The sequence below is a fragment of the Sitophilus oryzae genome, unplaced genomic scaffold (assembly GCF_002938485.1).
Source record: "Sitophilus oryzae breed Bouriz unplaced genomic scaffold, Soryzae_2.0 scaffold_682_pilon_pilon, whole genome shotgun sequence".
In the NCBI taxonomy this organism is placed as follows: Eukaryota; Metazoa; Arthropoda; class Insecta; order Coleoptera; family Curculionidae; genus Sitophilus; species Sitophilus oryzae.
The window spans coordinates 2530479-2550195 of NW_022147287.1; the positions used below are offsets into that span (position 1 = coordinate 2530479).

A 19717-nucleotide genomic window follows, 5' to 3' on the forward strand; every position below is an offset into this window, starting at 1 on the left:
AACGATTCAATTGTAATGACAGAGCCTATTTCAAGCAGTGGAGGGAAACCATCTGGAGGCAAATTCAAGGTTTTACAATTTCTGCGTGTCGAATGAGGCGAATAACCCTGTATATGCTGAATAGATTTAAGATTTAGTTTGGTTCACATTTGATACCGCTCACGGAGTGTCGAAATATTGTGTATATTAAAATAAAGACAATGGGTGTCCGAAATTGTTTTAGTATTATTACCCAATTTCATAGATGGAATGTATTGACATCTGAAATATTTAATATTAAAAAACATATGCTGTGTATTTAAATCCTGTAAGGAAACCCTTTAAAACATAAAGGCGGGTACGGTTCTAATAATTTATTAAAAAGTACTGATAGAGGGCATGACAGCAAATCCTAAATCTTCCACGCTGCAATTTAATAGCTAGCTATAGCACGATAATTCTTAGGGTCGGTCTATAATTTGTAAATTTTTAAACCGTTCCCATGGATCGATTTCGCCACAGACCCTACGAAACCTAAATAAATAAAGGAATGAGTTGCAGTATTTTGCCGCGGTGAGAACTACAGCGCCAGTTCCATTTGTTATAATATTTCACAGAAATTTAATTAAAGCTTGAATGTGTCTGTTTATTTTGTTTTCTGGAATTATTTCTTGTTATTGATAATGATATAGAAAGATAAAAAATATCCAATTATGTTCATTATAATTTTATTTGATTAAAAATATTTATCAATTTTAATTCATCAGTATATACAAATCAGTTCATAACGTTCTTTGCCGTCTTCTGATTTCCAGTCTTCATTGGTCTCATCCAGAGGTTTTTGTCTATTCCTCTTATTCTGATGTTTCCGTCTATTCCTTCTCTCCAACTCCGTCTAGCTCTCCCTCTCTTTCTTTTATCTTGTAGTGTCCAATTGAGTATTTTCTTTGAGATTCTGCTCTCTTCCATTCTTTGTACGTGCCCGTACCAACTGAGTTGGTTAATTTTGATGTCCTCTGTTATTCTGTGCTTAAATCATATAAACAGATATGTCGGATCGGATCGGACGGATCGGTCGGACCGGTCGGATCGGATCGGAAGGGACGGATCAGACGGAACGGACGGATTGGACGGAACGGCCGGACCGGTCGGATCGGACGGAACGGACGGACCGGTCAGATCGGACGGAATGGACGGACCGGTCGGATTGGACGGATCGGACGGACTTTACGTATTGAAAAACCGCATTTATGTATTGAAAATTTATTCGTGTTAAACATAGAATAAACAATAAAAATAACCGAGAGGGAAACCGCTGGGGAAGTGATGTACAAAAAGGGGGAAGTATGCGAGGAAGTACGGGAAGTATGGAAGAAGTTGGTGAAGTATAGAGGAAGTTTCGAGGAAATGCGAGGAAGTACGGGGAAGTACGAGGAAATATCGGGGAAGTATTGAGGAAGTATGAAGGAAGTCCTGTAAAGTTCAAGAGAATTATTAGAAATTAAAAAGAAAAACAGAAGAATTTCCTTATATAGAATATAGTTGATTATAGAATCTGATCCCTACTTGAGCTACTTGAGCTTAGAACTGCTTTAAGTTGGTATTTAAATAATACATTTTTTTGTCTACGGTTTTAGAATATTTTTTTACAATTGGCAACATTGTGGTTTCGACTATACTAGGCAGCAATCCTCTCGCGTTGGTCTTCGAGTTTTGTTTTAAAAGTGAGCATTTTAGAAACTTCACAAAGCGCTAGCTTATCGTTATTTTGACATTTTAATTGATATGACATATATTTATACGAACTTTTTTACTAATTAGCCGATCATTCCGACAGGTAGATATATTAAGATCGGCAATTTTTTTTAAATTTCACTCAAAATGAGTTATTTGGGTCATAAATGACCTAAATACAAAATATTTCCAGGGTGTCTGTCTGTCTGTTCGTCTGTCCGTCTGTAACACGATAACTCAAAAACCACTAAACCGATTTTAACCAAATTTAGCACAAAAATACTGTGGCACCCGAGAATCGGGCCATTAGTTTTTGGTGGGAGTGGGGGGTTGTTAAGGGGGTATTGGAGGGGGTTAAAAATTTTAAAAAATCGTACTATTACAGTAGCTAGCGAAACGCGGTTTTCAATTTAAGATTAGGAATAATATTTGCAACAAAATTTGTATAACATCAAAATCAGTCAAAGTCGCAGTTTTTGAGATAAACAAAAAATATCACGTATGGGCGGCTATTCGTGCCTCCCGGCGCCAATTTTTTTTTATCTGCAGAATATGCTGTCAAAGTTTCCGGAATACAATTCGGACCACCCTGTATATTATTTGAACGCCTGCAAACAATTAAATTTTCGCTATCATTTAGGGCTTTTTTATAACGCTGGCTGTTTTTGGTAGCCGATTCTAAAGTGGATTAATAGAAATATATTTTGAATCACATACTTTGGTTTAACGAGGAAGTATTAAGGAAGTACGGGGAAGTATTAAAGATGTACGGGGATATATTGAGGATGTACGAGGAAATATGGGGAAGTATGAGGAAGTATTGAGGATGTTAAGGAAGTATTAAAAGGGGCAGAAGGAAGTAAAAATGATGTAAAGGATGTATGAGGAAGTTTTTGCATAAAAGGGAAGTTGGTGTACAAAATTTAGGTCAGCGGTTTTCCCCTCGAAAATAACATTCTTTCATAGGTACTGAATATTTCGTATGACCGAAAAAAGTCATTTAGTTGGCTTGGAAATGACGAGATTTACTATAATATTTTATATATGAAATAACAGCGAACTTCATTTCCAAACCAACTTTGACGCCGTTCTTTGTTTATTCATATAATAATATATTAAATTGTTAAAAAATCCAAGACCCTATCTTGTGGTTTTATCTAATTTAATTTTAAAAGCTGACAACTGACATGAATTATTTTTTAATTTTCAGTTAATCAGAAATTGTTCAACAAAACTTCACAACCTATTTATTATTAACATTCGAATTCGACATTCATCTAGTAAAAAACTTCTCTAAAAAGCCAAGAGTTTTTTTCGTCGGCTAGACTAATTTGTGTATGAAAAATACAGAGCCACTGAAAAATAAGAAGTCGTTGAGAAATCCAGTAAAAATAATGGAAGTAAAAAATTGTTTTGATATTAATGTAGTAAAAATGTATGCGTACTAAAAAGTTATTATGCTTTTAATATTCGGAAACATAGAATCTTAAAGAACTCTTTACATCCAACTAGACGCTATAACTGTGCTAATTACGTGGAACGTTACGATAATGTTTCGACTAAAAATACATGTTTCCATTAACCAGCCACAAAAATAAGCAATTTAATTCTATTTAGCCATTATGATTTAATTTTTGAAATACATTATAAAAGAAAGGGAGACATTCCTATATTAGATGTTCTCTTAGTTATACAAATTGTATTTTATATTGCTTAAGATTTAAATATAGATGTAGCACCATATCTGTATATTATTTTCCGACTTAAGGATGATTCATGGTACACCGGGCCGTACCCGAGCCGGGCACGTTTCGTAAAGTAGACACCGAGCCACGTCCGGGCCTTCAATATATGCTACACCGAGTGGACAACGGGGATCATGTCCGTGCCGATTATATTCTAGAAAACAGTGTTGCCGCAGTGGTACATTTGTACCAAATTTGATACTTTTAATTCTATTTGGTACAATGGTACTACATTTTCAAATCCAGGATGATTTGGTACAATAATTATTTCCCACGCGCACCGAAAATGAATAGATATTTAATAATTATTGTCGTTGATATTGCATTAAACGCGCTTACCGATACCATTCGGAGACAATCCGCATTAATTAACGACGTATTATAAACGTTGTAATGTCTATAGCGTTGCCTATATTAAATAACCCGAAGAAAAAACTTGAAAATTTACTGTTTCAAACATGCTTCTATATTTGCGTTTTTTTTTTAATAAAATTTAAGTTTTCCAAGTATTTTGTGTAGTATTAGAATTACTTAGATTTCTTCAACCTATACATACTTATAATTGGGTTTTCTGAATTTCTATTTCATGTTTTTCGTCTCGATTTGTGTCTTTCTCCAGTAAGTTTTTTTATGTAGAAATTTATGAAGAAATTCACAACGACCAAACCGGTTAAAGTCATTTGCAGATGTATTTTGTTGTGCTTTAAAAAAGTGTACCAAAGTGGTACATTTTTAGTTTATAATGTGGTACGCGCTAAAAGTTGGGTGCGGCAACACTGCTAGAAAACAGTCGCTATAGGCCCGTAGACGAACGAAGTATTTAGCCGCGGCGGCTCATTTATGTTTGCCGCAACGAGGCCGGACCGTAGCGGATCCGTGGAAAAATGTACACCGACATTTCTTGGCCGGGGCACGGACGGGTTCCGGCGAAGCTCGGGCCGTGCTCGGCTTAGCATGAATGTATAAGTATAAATAACATTTGACAATGTTTGGCCGTGCCTTCACCGTCGCACGGCCCCGGCCCGTCACGGTGTACCGTGAATCATCCTTTAAGGTTGATTCTCACTATACCTTCCGTTTGTATTCCATATCCGTTCCGTATTTCTTATTGTATTGACACTATACGTAAGCTTCCGTTCCGTATCAGTTCCGTACTTTTTATTGTACAATTTATGTAATTACGAAAGTTTTGTTTTAAAAATTTGTATCTTTTGAAAAAGGTAATAGATTTAATTAAGAGGTGAAAGAATAAATAAATAGTTGTAAACAAAATGTTAGCAGAGCTGGTACAAGTGTAAGAACTTGACAACGTTATTTCCGATACGCTTCAGTCCGTCCGCAAAAAAAATGTATGGCGTGAAAGGATATGGAACGGAAGGGAAACGGAACGGATAGTGTGCATTGTCCTGTGTACTAAGATGATATAATATTTTATGTAAACGGAAGGGAAACGGAAGGTAGCTGATATTGATGGTATAGTGAGAATCAACCTTTACATATTTAATTAATAAATTCAAAATTAAAATAAAATTAACAAATTAAAAATAACCGAGTTATTTTACTTTGAAAATTAAAAAAAAAATTGCCAAAATTTTGAGAACCACTCAATCTTTTCTGGATTCTCTTTCTTATAAATTTAATCTACTACCTATATTGCCATATTATCAACAAATTATATGTTTTTTAACTAAAAACTAAAAATATTTTAATTTTTTTTTCAAAAAATTCCGAATTTTTATTTTGCCAAATAAACCTCATACTCGTGTTTCTGGAGTCGAAAAATATTTGCATTTATTTAAGACTCATCCTATATAATTTCTTTTTTTGCGTAAATAGAATTATTTAACTAATACACAAACCATTTGTTGACATTTTTTTGTAAATGTTGGGTTGAAACAAATGAATGTAAAATCGGTATTTTTGGGGCTTACTCAACCGGGTCTCACAATGCAAATTCACCTCAAATATCCATTTAGTTGGTCATTGGCAAGCACTCTCTCATTGTACATGAAAATAACAAAACAAACATTTACTGATCTGGATAAAATTGATAGTTAAATAGTAAGACTCACCCGGGGGTACTCCGCCCCCTAGTCACTGATATTCTATTCAATAGATCACATTCCATATCTTCCATCTAATTCAAATATTATTCGGATCTATTGGTTAATAATCTTCAACAACTAGCTAGTGTCACCTGAAATAGTATAGGGGCTTCCCCCGGACGCAACTCTGCCGCTAAACAGATTCGCATCCCAATCGAATAGGCTATTGGGTAGCTCACTATCCCAACGCCGCATCGTCAATCGAGAAGACATTATGGAGACCTCAAACTCTCAAGACCAACTCGAAGGCAGGACGTCCCAAGAGGTTTTCTTACCGTGGTCAAACGACCCCGTTGGCTTACAGTCAAACGACTTGCAACTATATTAGTCAAAAGACTCACAACCTCCATTTGTCAGCTCTGTGACAAAACACAACACTACACAGCCGGCCGGCCTATCAACGACTGACTGACCTGCCGCGCCCGTGCAAGCTAAGCCTCCTCTTGCATCACAATTTTACCTGATCACAAATATTTACATCGCTTGCCAATGAATCATACTATTTTCCCTAATCGACTTTCATATAGAAAGTCTGTTTATTACTGTGTGAATTACTTATTTTCCAAGTTTTACATGAATGTATATGTTTTGTCTATTTTGAATATCTGGCTATGGTTCATATTATATAACTGAATAAATCAGCAACAAAATAATACATTATTAAAAAATGTATAAAAAAAATCACCCTTATTAAAAAAACAAACCATCAATTGATTTTTATGTGCTTGTTTACAAATACCCTGTATGTAATATTAGAATCTGTATTTTGCCTAGAATTCCGTTGCTTTTTAAGCCCGTCATTTATCACTCTGCTAAATACCACTTCAGACAACCCCTAACCAATGAACACAACACGCAAATCCTCATCCAGTTGATACAACATAATTCGACGCTACGCCATAATTTATGCACAAATCCCAAAACTGAGTTCCCGAATAAAAATGTCTATGTTAATAGCATTAAAATTGTGTGTGACCGCACGCGGCGCGCATCCTATTTATCGACCATTTCCGCCATTTATTTGTTCTCTAATATATTTCATATCTGACGCAAAACTATAATCGGCTCGAACTCAACAACAAATTCCCAAATTGGGGTTGATTGAGCTCTGATTAATGTACGTACGTGCGTCGTTGTTTAATATCGCCGCTAATGCGATAATAGAGTTTAAATCTGATAGGTTAAAACGAAACAACTTTGATTAGTTAGTGACGGAGTGTACTTATGAACATGTGAGCTTAAGTTGAAATGTAATTTGTTTTTTAAAATTGATGTAAAAACTATGTTTTTTTAACATAAAGTCAGATGCTGAAAAGAAAATATTGAGAGCGATTTAGAACTCGTTTAATTTTTTTTTTTCATAATTCATTAATGTATGATGGACACTTTATATACCGGGTCACCATTTCTGGCTTTGGGTGCCGATTTTCTTGTGTACTAAGAAAATAGTCAATACTCTCAATACAATCATCATTTTCAGTTTATTCAACCATTTTCCTTTATGGTGTAGCTTCCCTTACATACTCTCTTTATAGTTGGGCCCATTGTTGTCTATTGTTGACCGTGCGGGTCAAATTATTATTGCTAATTTCCTAATATTATGGTCCCATCTCAGGTTCAATCATCCTCTAGGTCTCTTAATTCCACGTGGTTACCACGTTGTAATTTTTTGGTCCGTCTGTTCTTCATACCAAGCCTTCTGCCCATTTTCATTTGATGGATTTGATTCTGTAGATGATATCTATAACCTGGTCGTTTGTCGTATCCACTCTATTCTTTTACAGTCTTTTTTGGTTGTTCTCAGCATATTTTTTTCCATTGGGCGTTCTGCAATCTGTAGTTTCCTTATAATGTGCGTTTTAAATATCCAAGTTTTGCATGCATAGGTCATGAGTGTGGTAGTACATATTGGCCGAATGTCTTCTTGTTTAGATAAAGTGGCATTCTAGATTTGAATATGATTGAGTTTCTTTCATAAGTACTCCATGCTAACTTAATTATTCTTGTGTTGATTTCGGGTAGTAGAGATCCCGAGCTGTGTATTATGTGTCCCAAATATATATTTTCTTCTACTATTTCCAATGTTGTGTTACTTATTAGAATGTATTTTGTTTCCACTAGTTCGTTGTACATCACTTTAGTTTTCGCTAACTTCATTTTGACATCCACCTTATTGCTGGCTGTATGTAGGTTCATTAATTTGTGGCTTTAGTTTTTCAAAACTATTGGCAAATCTTAGATAGTTAAAATATTCTCCATCTATTTTTAATCCTTTGTTGGTCCAATCCAGTTGACGGAAGATTTCTTCTAATGTTGCTGTAAACAGCTTTGGGGATATCGTGTATCCCTGGCGTACTCTTTTGCCATTTGGAAACATACTCAATACAAAAAGGCGTACTAAATAAAGAGAGAAGAACACAAGTGTTTTCACAAGCGCATGAAATTTAGCGTTGGACTAAGTAGGTATGTAATAGATATTACGCATGTTTCTTACTCCGAAATATTATATCGCCATAGCAAGAAAAAAACAGAAAAGATCCAGTGGTTCTCAAAAAATCCATTTACTAATAAACAAATTTGCCTAACGGACAAAAAAATGCTTAGCGCTTGGAAAGTATATCTTTCCGTCGTCGGAAGCAAAAAACACAAAGAACAAAGAAAGAGAAAAACTATTTAAAATACCGTTCTGATCGGACGGATCAGTCGGACCGGTCGGATCGAATCGGTCGGATCGGATCGGATCGTACCGGTCGGAGCGGACTGATCGGACTGATCGGACGGATCGGACAGATCGGACGGGTCGGATTGGACGGAAGTAATAAATAATTTTGTTTGGAAATTTTGATAGTGAAAGCACTCGGTTATTTTGGACGAATTTGAAAAATGGTAAAGAGAAAATATATTTCCTTTATCGAGATCAACCAGCCCTGAAAATATTTGCACTTTTTTTTCAATAAAATTATAAAATAAAATTTGTACATAAGGTGAACGAAATTTTATATTCTTATGCAGTATTGTTATAAATTACTGTTTACACATAAGGACGTCAAATGATATTGATTTCACTCAATTTATGGTTTTAGTTTGCATTTTGACGGTCGTTGTTTAACCGCAGATTGTTAAGCTCCACTGATTAATAACGTTGTGTGAAAAGTCTTTAAATCTTGTCATGTCTGCAGCAGAGTTCTACACGTGTCTTAACTACAGTTGTTACGTTAAAGTAATTAACGTCATAAATCATAAAACATCATCTCTATAGTGCATAATATTAGTATAAAACATTTACACTACACTGAAATCTAGCTATTGTGTAAATAAGATTATGAAACAGAATTTTGTTAAAGCAAAATATTAATGATTTTTTGTCGTATAAATATTATTAAATTTTACAGGGTGTATCTAAAATGAGAGTAAGTGTTTTAAGCAATGGTAAATTTAGACAAAAGGTACATGTTTTCTGTTTATAATTTCTAAAGTAAATTGAAATTAACCGAGTTATTTAACTGTGGAAATTTAAAAAAACAATATTTACATTTTGAGAACTACCATCTTCAACCGACAACCAGTTGGCTCTTAGCTTATTCGACACTTTGTATTTTAAACAAGAAAGTCCTACACTTAACTTGTTTGAAAATACCATACGATCGAAAAACGGCGTCAAAGATGGCTGTTAACGGCAATCGACGATAATTTTGGCGAGGTCAAGTTCTAGACGTTAGTGTAAGTGTTTTTTTTATATTGAGTAAAAATTTTAAATGGTGTAGTTTAAAATTTGAGAAAAAATAATTTTTTGGAAATATATATGTATGTTTTATTCTTTTTTAAACTTTCTATAAATAGTGTTAATTTTTGACAAGTTTTATATCACTTTTAAGTAAATGATGTGTAGAGATTGACCTCGCCAAAATTATTATCGATTTTCAATCCCAGATTTTGTTTTGATCATACTATCGTATTGGTAAATATGTTTATAAATTGATGATTTTATTGATCAGTTTTAAAAAAGTGCCTCCAAAAAGGCCTACTTCGCCACTTTAAAAAAAATCTGCAAAATAAAATAGTTATTTTTTTGTAAAAACTGGCGCATTAATCCGACGGAGATTAATTGTCAGCAGTAGTTTACTAATAAACAAATTTGCCTAACCGACAAAAAAATGCTTAGCGTTTAGAAAGTGAATCTTTTTGAATGAACACAAAGAACAAAGGAAAAAAACTATTTAAAATATCTAAATACAACTATTCGAGAACACTTTAGTTTTTTTTCAACAGATACATCTATAAAAACCGTTGACGTTCTGTTAAAATGACATTATATCAAATTAAACTTAAAAATTAAAAATTACTACCTGCTAACAATTACTTAATAAGGTAGAACCAAAAATCTTCAAACTTTCTGTATGATTATTTTTAATTTGTTTTTAATTTTTATATATATTATGTTTATTTATGTTATATACTTTAAAATCAAAGAAGCGATTGATTACTAACATCTACAGATGCATGGGAAATACATTTGCATTACACATTGTTATTAGATTGTATTAAAAAAACCTCTATTTTTTTTAGAGGCTATCGCTTCTTTTATTATAATTTTAAAGGAAGTGATATACAAAAATATTAAATTAAAATTGTACAAATAACGAATTACCTTAGGATAATATTAATTGTTGACAGATTTCTCAGATTCTCCCTTTAGGAGAGGTTTATAAAGGAAGACAAAACGAATGTGGGTTTGTTTCATCAAATACCCCACCAAGGATACGCCAAAACAATTCCATATTCAGTCAAATAAAATTAATTTTATTCATACTGTTTTGTTTTCCCCTCGGGTTTCCCTTTGATATACCTACCTCTGCGTTCTTCACATCTACATTTGTATTGTTGATTTAGAAATGCGGGCTACGTATATACTTTATCATATACAGGGTGGCGCACCTCGCTAGTTAAAAAAAATTCTACATATTTAAAATAGACAAGCAATTTTTGATACCCCTAATTTCTGTATACATTTAAGGAAGCAATACATTTTTTTAGTATAGTCTATTTCTCTGGCTTGAAAGTCAGTACAAGAATTGATTCCAAAAAGTAATGTACAAGGTGTTAACAAACTTTTTTATTATAGCATGCATTTTTAAATATCTTTAAATATCTCAAAAACCAAAGCTTTTAAAGATATTAAACCTGTAATAAATGCCTTATTTTATGTCCAAGAATCCAAAAATGAAATAAAATACCGGGTGTTCCATAAGAAAGAATATAACTATGGTATGGAACGGACAGGACGGACAGAACGGGCGGATCGGACAGAACGGACAGAACGGACGGATCGGACAGAACGGCCGGAACGGACAAAACGGACAGAACGGCCTGAACGGCCTGATCGCTCAGAACGGCCGGAACGCACAGAACGGCCGGACCGGACAGAACGGACAGAACGGACAGAACGGCCGGAACGGACAGAACGGACAGAACGGCCGGAACGGACGGATCGGACAGAACGGACGGATCGGACAGAACGGACGGATCGGACAGAACGGGCAGAACGGACAGATCGGACAGAACGGCCGGAACGGACAGAACGGACGGAACGGCCGGAACAGTCGGAACGGTCGGAACGGTCGGAACGGTCGGAACGGCCGGAACGGACAGAACGGACGGATCGGACAGAACGGCCGGAACGGACAGAACGGACGGATCGGACAGAACGGCCGGAACGGACAGAACGGCCGGAACGGACAGAACGGCCGGAACGGACAGAACGGACGGATCGGACAGAACGGACGGAACGGTCGGAACGGACAGAACGGCCGGAACGGACAGAACGGCCGGATCGGACGGAACGGCCGGAACGGACGGAACGGCCGGAACGGACAGAACGGCCGGAACGGACAGAACGGACAGAACGGACGGATCGGACAGAACGGACGGATCGGACAGAACGGGCAGAACGGACGGATCGGACAGAACGGCCGGAACGGACAGAACGGACGGAACGGACGTATCGGACGGATCGGACGGATCGGACAGAACGGCCGGAACGGACAGACCGGACGGAACGGCCGGATCGGACGGAACGGTCGGAACGGAGAGAACGGACAGAACGGCCGAATCGGACAGAACGGCCGGAACTGCCGGAACGGACAAAACGGCCGGAACGGACAGAACGGCCGGAACAGACGGATCGGACGGAACAACAATGGCTTAGCAAATAAGGCCAAAGTAAATCCTAAAATTCAGGCAATTAAATTTAGGTACAATTAAGAAGTTTTTCAGTGTCTACAATTGTTAAAATGTAAATAAATTGGTATGTGATGAAAATGATTTTTTTCTGATGTTTCTGATCAGAAATTAATTGGGGTATTAAAATACCCCACGTGTGTGCTTATGTAAAAAGGCGCAAATAACGGAAGGTTAAAACAAATTAAAAAATTTGTTTTCTTTTTTTAATTTGGTTGTGACGGACAAACGAAGCACTTTTGAATGGAGGCAAATTCGCAAAATACATACGTAGTAGATAGTTGGTTAGAAATGTTGGGACATTCTGTATAGAATCAAAGAAAAATAATTACAAGCCTCTGGAGAATGGTTAATTATCACTGTAATTTATAAACTATAAAACTTTTTATGATAAAATGATTGGAGACATCTTATTATTAGGGAGTATTTGAATTATTAATGTAAGAGTATATTTTAATTTTGAAGTTATTTAGCCTGCTCTATCTAAATAAATAGACTACTTTTGCATGTTTAGTTTCGATTGCGTGCTTTCAAATATTTTAAAATTTACTATACAATCATTTGTAGTTTGTGCTAGATATTTGTAGAAATTAGAATAAAAAGATCATTCTTGTATAAGTCCTATAATAGACGTCAGTTGTACAATTGTTTTAGATAATTATTTGTTCTTGTATTTAAATAATTGGTTTGTATTATAATACTATTAAATATTAAAAAATGTTGTTTTAAATGGTCATAACTTAAGAATAAATGAGACACATTTTGTTATTAAAGCCTGTTCAGCCATCGTACAACGTTACGACATAACTATTTGTCAAATATGAGTTTTAGAATGTGTCTGAGATCAGTTCATATTATTTAGAAAATTTTAAATACGTTCTTTTATTTTTGATTGAGCGAGTTCCGTTATTTTATTTGGCATTTATTCATTTTTTCTTCAACTCTTCATCAGTTACAATCCCTCTAATTCAAATCTTTTGGACTGTTGAAATTTCTATTTCTAAAATATCAGCAACTCGCATATTATTTGAAAACGCTTTCAATTTGTATTTTACATAGGAATATTACATATTTGCATTGTACTTACTTTATATACGGCATCCACGGGCAAGAGTGTTCTACCAGCGTCTTTTTCTCGAGAAAAATAATTTATAAGTTTAGCAATGAGCTCTTGTTTGGCAAATGACTAAGAGAGTTCGACAATATATGATGACAATGGTAACGTTGAGCAATTGCTGAACATTCTATATATATATATATATTTTTTTTCTTCTTAGATTTTAAATTAATTCATCTAATATGCTGTAAATAATTTTTTATATCGTCTATACAAAACTTTCCAAATATTTCTTATATATCAAGCCTAATACTATGTCAAATCAATTTTATGAAATCAACCATTTTGGACAAGGATTTTGTCGATTTTGGTCAAGTCTCTTTGGGAACATATTTTTTCAAAATGTCAATAAAATCATAATCCTTCAATTCCAATCTATATTGACTTGTTATCTGAAGGAGAAATAACATTTATGTTTAATAGATATACTGTGAAAATAATAAAAAAATGTATCGAAATATATTTTTTTTATTTTATTACTTAAGTAGCTGACTCGGTAAGCTTCGTACCGTCTAATACGGAAGTAAAGCGTAGTGAGAGTTTTTTGACAATCTTGTACGAATGACTAATTGGCCGAATGATTTGGAATGATTGAAATCCATCGATTTGGCAGTCGTTTGTTCTCTATACTTTTATTTATATTTTGATTGATTCAAGCATTTTCTATATATTTTAATATTTTTCTAGATTTTAATATGATATTTATCCACTATTTTTCGTTGAACTTCTATTTCTATAATATCTAGTAAAGTGCGTCTACTTGATCTCTGTCTATGAATGGAATTTCAAATACTTGAATGCATACTCTCTGCATACGCAGAGACAATATTGGTTTGGAGTATGGTCAATTTACTACAAAACACATTTAAATAAACAGCAATATATTTTATAGATCGCTAACTACAGTATGTCCCCGGATTTTTTTACATAAAGAAAACCATTTTTATTATTGACATTTTCAGAAAAATTCATTCTTCATAAAAAATTTTACTGATTCTAAAATGACTAATCTAGTTTATACTTTTCCAAATTTCCATATCGTTTCAGAGAAAATTAAGAAAAAAACATGAGAATATGGTTCAATAAATGAATAAGTTCTAAAAATCAAAAGGCAATATATTACTGTGTATACTGTGGTAATATCATTTCGATTTCATTTTTTGATAGATGGTTATTATTAATTTTGATCAACGTCATATTCTTTGCAGTTATTAAAGTATAACATTTTCCGATAACTATCATCACCCTTTCCGTATCATTGAACTAAATAAATTTTGTAGTACATTTGTTCACGCATCTCATTATTCTTTTTTTTTAGTTTTCTTTGATTGGGTTTGGGTTTACAATATTTAATCATTTGAACAATATAAGTGATGTGCAAAAATAAGTAGTTTAATTTTTTGTTTATTTTTCTTTACATTATTCGATTATTAATTGTTTTGTTGAGAATGATCACATAAATCATTAAATTAAATTCAATTTCGTTTCAAAATTCAAACTCAGATGATATCTCTATTGCCCAGTGCGCGCGATCATAGTGCGCGTACTACCAGAAGACAATTCGCAATTCGGTCGGTGTGTAGAGAACAAGTCGCAAATACTAGTGCAGAGATCCGACACTGTTTCTACTTTTCTTGCTAATTGGTATATTTATTTCTCAATATTTTCTTTTTTTCAATTCTCTTTTCGTTCAAATTCGCAACAACATTAAAAAAATATTACATTAATTAAAATTCTATGAATAATAATTTATCAAGGAATGAAAACGAAGTTATATTACCATAGAAACGCAGTTTGATTTTTAGGATTTTGTAAAAAATTATACTATATTTTAATGTTTTTTTAAATTTTCTCTCAAACGGTATGGAAATTTGGAAAAGTATAAAGGGATTAACCATTTTAGAACAAGCAAAAATTTAGATGAAGATTACGTTTTTCTCAAAATGTTAATAATAAAAAAATACCTCTTGTAAAGACAATCCGGGGACATACTGTATATACACGAGGCAGAGTCCACGTGGACTTGACGAGTATGTCACAGCAAATACAATTAAGCCCGCTCGTATTGGCCCCTTCAGATTTGTCCAATTTTTACTGACGGGATGGATTACTTGGCATCACCTAATTTTTACGAGAAAGATTGATTAAAACAGTAATAAACCGAGCTTGGTGGACAGTGCAGTCGTTATCAATACATTTTTTTATTTTGTGTATGTTTTTTTTTCTGTGAATTTTTCTGATATTTTAATAGTTATTCTGACGTAAATAAATATAAATATAAAGACAATGGAGGTCTGAAATTATTACACAATATTACCACAATATTATTCAGTGGCATAATAGGACGATTTGTTTAACGATTTTAATGAACCTACTGTTTCAAAACAATGAGAGAACTAATTAATGACACAAACAAAATAGTTTTCTATTGATTCACCTAAAACAACGGTCAATCGAAAAAAATGCAGCGTACAACAACGACACGAGAGCGGAGAGAGAACATTAGGCAATAAACAAATGCAGATTGGCAAATACATTTCGGTAGGGCCTCGTCTCTCTCGATGGCCCTTCGGAAAAGCGCACGCGTCGAGGCTCCACAGGATTTCCCGACGTTTTTCCCTGCAGTCTCTCGAGTGTGACGTCGCGCGGAGCTTTTCCGCGACCGCTTTCCCGAGATAAGGCGCGTATTCCGATTTTGCGGCAAGATTTTCCGTGAAAATTTTTAGTGAAGTAAAATTCGATATTTTTTTGACTGTTGTTGTTAAGGACTGTAATTAGGTAGTTGTTTGGATTGGTTGGGGTTGACTTTGAATGATGGGGACTGTTGATATTATTTGTGTTTTGTGTTTGACTGTTTTGGTTTTGTGTCAGATAGGAGACGGAAAGCCGGAGGCTAAAGATAAAGAAGGTTTGTAAGAACATTGTCAGAACCATTACTTTAATGAGACTTTTATTTCATTTGTCTTGCTTCACTAATTCTGTCATTTTTGGCAGCAATACCAATTGAGGGCCTATATAATTGTCCAATTTTTAAATAACAGTTTATTTTTAATCAGCTGCTAATGGTGCTAAAATGATCTTTTGATGTATCGTTATGAAATAGTGTTTTATTTTTTAAATTGCCTACTGTTTTTTTTAGATATTTATCTTTATACTGTGCGTTTCATCGATGACCTGAAATTTGCATAACCGACAATAATTTTAGAAATGAGAAATAAATGTCTCTCAATTTATTTTAAAGAAAAATTTGTATGAAACTTTTAAAAAAATAATTTAAAAAATTCTCCATTTTGATTAATACTTTTAGAATTAATATGACCATTATAATATTATTACCTTAATCAAAATTATATACTAGTTTGGCCAATCAAGCAAACATGTTAAACATGATACACATAGAGAGAGTCCGTACGATAAAAAATGCTTAACATTTTAGAGGTATATCTCCTCCCATCGTCAGAAGCAACAAACATAAAGAAAAAACGGCTTAGACATATGTTTATCTGTAGTTGCTGTAATTTGTTGCTAGCGCTATACACAATTATTCTTTTTATGATTGACATTCTTAAAAATTTCGGGTTAACTCTCAAACAATATTTTATATTTTATTGAATCAGTTTTTTCGAATGTTTAAGATTCCCTCTAAAATTATATAAGACATTTTATTCATAATTTTTAAAAATTTCTTGTAATTTTTGCGAAGTCGAGGTTATCTAAACAACACACATTATGTGTTAAAAATAAGAGAACTGAACCATATAGTTCAATAATAATAATATACCAACTAAACTATATTGTACTTTAAGACAGCAGCTTATTGAAAGTTCTTTATAGATACTATATTTGATGCTGAAATATATACAGGGTGAGTCTTACGTAAGTGCAAATATTTTTAGAGGTAGTATGTATATTTCGACCCCAGAAACACTTCTATGAGGTTTTACTTCGGCAAAATAATTTTAAAAATTCGGAATTTTTTGAAATTTTTTTAATTTTTAGTTAAAGAACATAATTTCTTGATAATATGGCAACATATTTAGTGGATTAAATTTACAAGGAAGAAAACCCAGAAAAGATCCAGTGGTTCACAAAATTTAACCATAAAATTATTTATTTTTTATTTTTTAATTAAAATAACTCGGATATTTTGGACTTATTTGAAATACGGTAAAGACAAAATGTATTTCTTTTGTCTAGATCTACCAACCCTGAAAATATTTGCACTTATTTAAGACTCACACTGTATAATAATAATATCCTAATTGAAAAACTTGTTTTTGTTATGATACTTTTAAATTTTTAAATAATTGTTTTTTATTATATACAAGATTATTATAGATTAAATAGTTAAATACTGAAGAACTAAAAATATAATCTTACTTGTTATTGGTTATTGAAAAAAATACACAAAAATTAGACCCTAATGATAATTGGTTGGCCTTCAATACAACATTTTTTATAGGACGGCATAGCTACTGACCTATTAAATAATAAAAAGATAAAAAAACACATCAAGGCGATTGATAGAATTAATGCCTAATGATGAATATTTTATAAAGTAATCTCTTTTCAGGTCAGTAGTGTAGGTACTTTAAACAGAAAAGGTAATATATGAGAGGGAAAGAAAAAATATATTAAAAGACGGGGGGTTCATACACTTGCAAGTAATGGACATTAATTATTTGTAAATATTGTCTGTACGTTCGTGGGGTTTTTAGGGTTTGGTTTCGTTTGGTTTGTCAAAACGCAAAAAAGGAACTCTTATGGGACCACTTTGTCTGTCTCTCTGTCAAGATCCTTTATCTTGGGAACGCGTGAAGGTATCGAGTAGAAATTTAAACCAAATATTCAGGTCTACAATCCCATGAAGCTGTGAAAAATCAAACTTCTAAGTTAACGTAGTAAAAGATACGGCCGTTTATGCCACAAAAATTGTATATTTTGACACTCCCAAGAGAACCAAAATTTATAGGGTATTTTCCGGTGACCGAGAACTATGAAATTTGGCAAGTAATGCCGTATTCTACATACATACATACATACATACTGCAATTACTCGCTGACGATTATTTGACACGCACCAGAAGGTGTTTGCGTAAGGCGTTTCCTTTTATGAGCTTTTCTGTGACTGAAAAGCCCGATACGCGATTTTATCTCTCTTCCGCACTCCGGACATTCAAAAATCTCATTACTTTGTTACCTCTTTACTTTTTGGTTGTCGCTGTTAACTGAGTTTACAATTCTTCTCCATTACGTTCTATTGTGCGCTGCTTCTTCCCACTCATTCTGCATGTTTATCCCCTTTAAGTTTTCGTGGAAAATATCCTTGTACCTTTTGAGCTGTCCATCCGGCCTCCTCTTACCGTCTACAAGCTCACCGTAAAGCAGAGATTTTGGTATGCGGTTTTCTTGCATTCTGCATACGTGACCAGCCCGTCTTAAGCGGGATTTTGTAATCATGACCTCAACGCTCTCGCAGTTAGCTTTTTCAAGGACCGATACGTTTGAGACACGTGTGGTGGAACCATATGTCGGCGGTACGGCACCCAGGTTTTGCTTCCATATAACATGGTGGGGATTATTACTGCTCGGTATACTGCAAGTTTCGTTTTTGTGCTCAAGTCATGATTGTAGGGTAATATATAATATAATACGAGTATAGGGAAAAATGTGAAAATTGAAAAATAAGTATTTCATTGGCACAAGATTAAACAGATTTTTATTATTGTTATGATATACAGGGTGTTTCAAAACAAATGCGAAAAACTTCAGGGGGTGATTCCTTGTTCAATATAAAGGGTAGTTTGCTTCATAAACGTTGGGTCAAAAGTCAACCATTAGGGAGATATCGCGGTACAAAGATGTCGGAAAAATATGTTTTTATTTTTTATCTTGAAAACGAAAAGAGATAGACTAATGAAATTTTATGGAAGCATTACTGTTATAAAAACACCCTTTCTGGTAATTTTTTCACTTTTTTAAAATGAGTGGAAGGGGTTGAAATAAACTACCCCTATCATTCTTGTTAACGAAATTTAAAGAAAAATCTTATCAAACACATGCAAAAATTATTTTGGATAGTTTAGTTTGTTCAGAAACTTTTTTATCTCTTGTATTTTTTTGATAAAACTCACCGATTTGAAATTAAAAAATAAAATGTAAAGCATTACATGTCAGGACAAAAAACATTTTCTGATAAAGAATCTAGTGGGCTGCTGTAATTTTTTTAGGAAAAAATCTAGTCGGCCGCTGTTACTTTTTAGGATGGATGTTTCTAATATTATTTTATTTGACATTACTCTACCGCAATACGTTATTATCTAGATGATTATTATTATCGTTATTTTCTTTCTAAGATTCTTAATCTAATAATGTGTTTTGTCCTGACATGTAAAGATTTACATTTTATTTTTTAATTTCAAATCGGTGAGTTTTATCAAAAAAACACAAGAGATAATAAAGTTTCTAAACAAACTAAACTATCCAAATTAATTTTTTTGCATGTGTTTGATAAGATTTTTCTTAAAAATTTCGTTAACAAAAATGGTAGGGGTAGTTTATTTCAACCCCTTCCACTCATTTTAAAAAAGTGAAAAAATTACAAGAAAGTGTGTTTTCATAACAGTAATGCTTCCATAAAATTTCATTAGTCTATCTCTTTTCGTTTTCAAGATAAAAAATAAAAACCTTATTTTTCCGCCATCTTTGTATCGCGATATCTCCCTAATGGTTGACTTTTGACCCAACGTTTATAAAGCAAACTCCCCTTTATTTTGAACAAGGAATCACCCCTAAAGATT

The 19717-nt window shown here is 33.6% G+C and overlaps 1 protein-coding gene across 1 annotated transcript; it reads left to right on the forward strand.

The window, feature by feature from the left end:
* The first annotated feature begins 1305 nt into the window (after positions 1–1305).
* LOC115888042 (circumsporozoite protein-like) lies at positions 1306–11768 on the forward strand. Its single transcript, XM_030907610.1, has 2 exons — positions 1306–1427; positions 10952–11768. Exons 1-2 carry the CDS (start codon positions 1306–1308, stop codon positions 11766–11768), a joined length of 939 nt encoding a protein of 312 aa, XP_030763470.1.
* The last annotated feature ends 7949 nt before the right edge of the window (positions 11769–19717 follow it).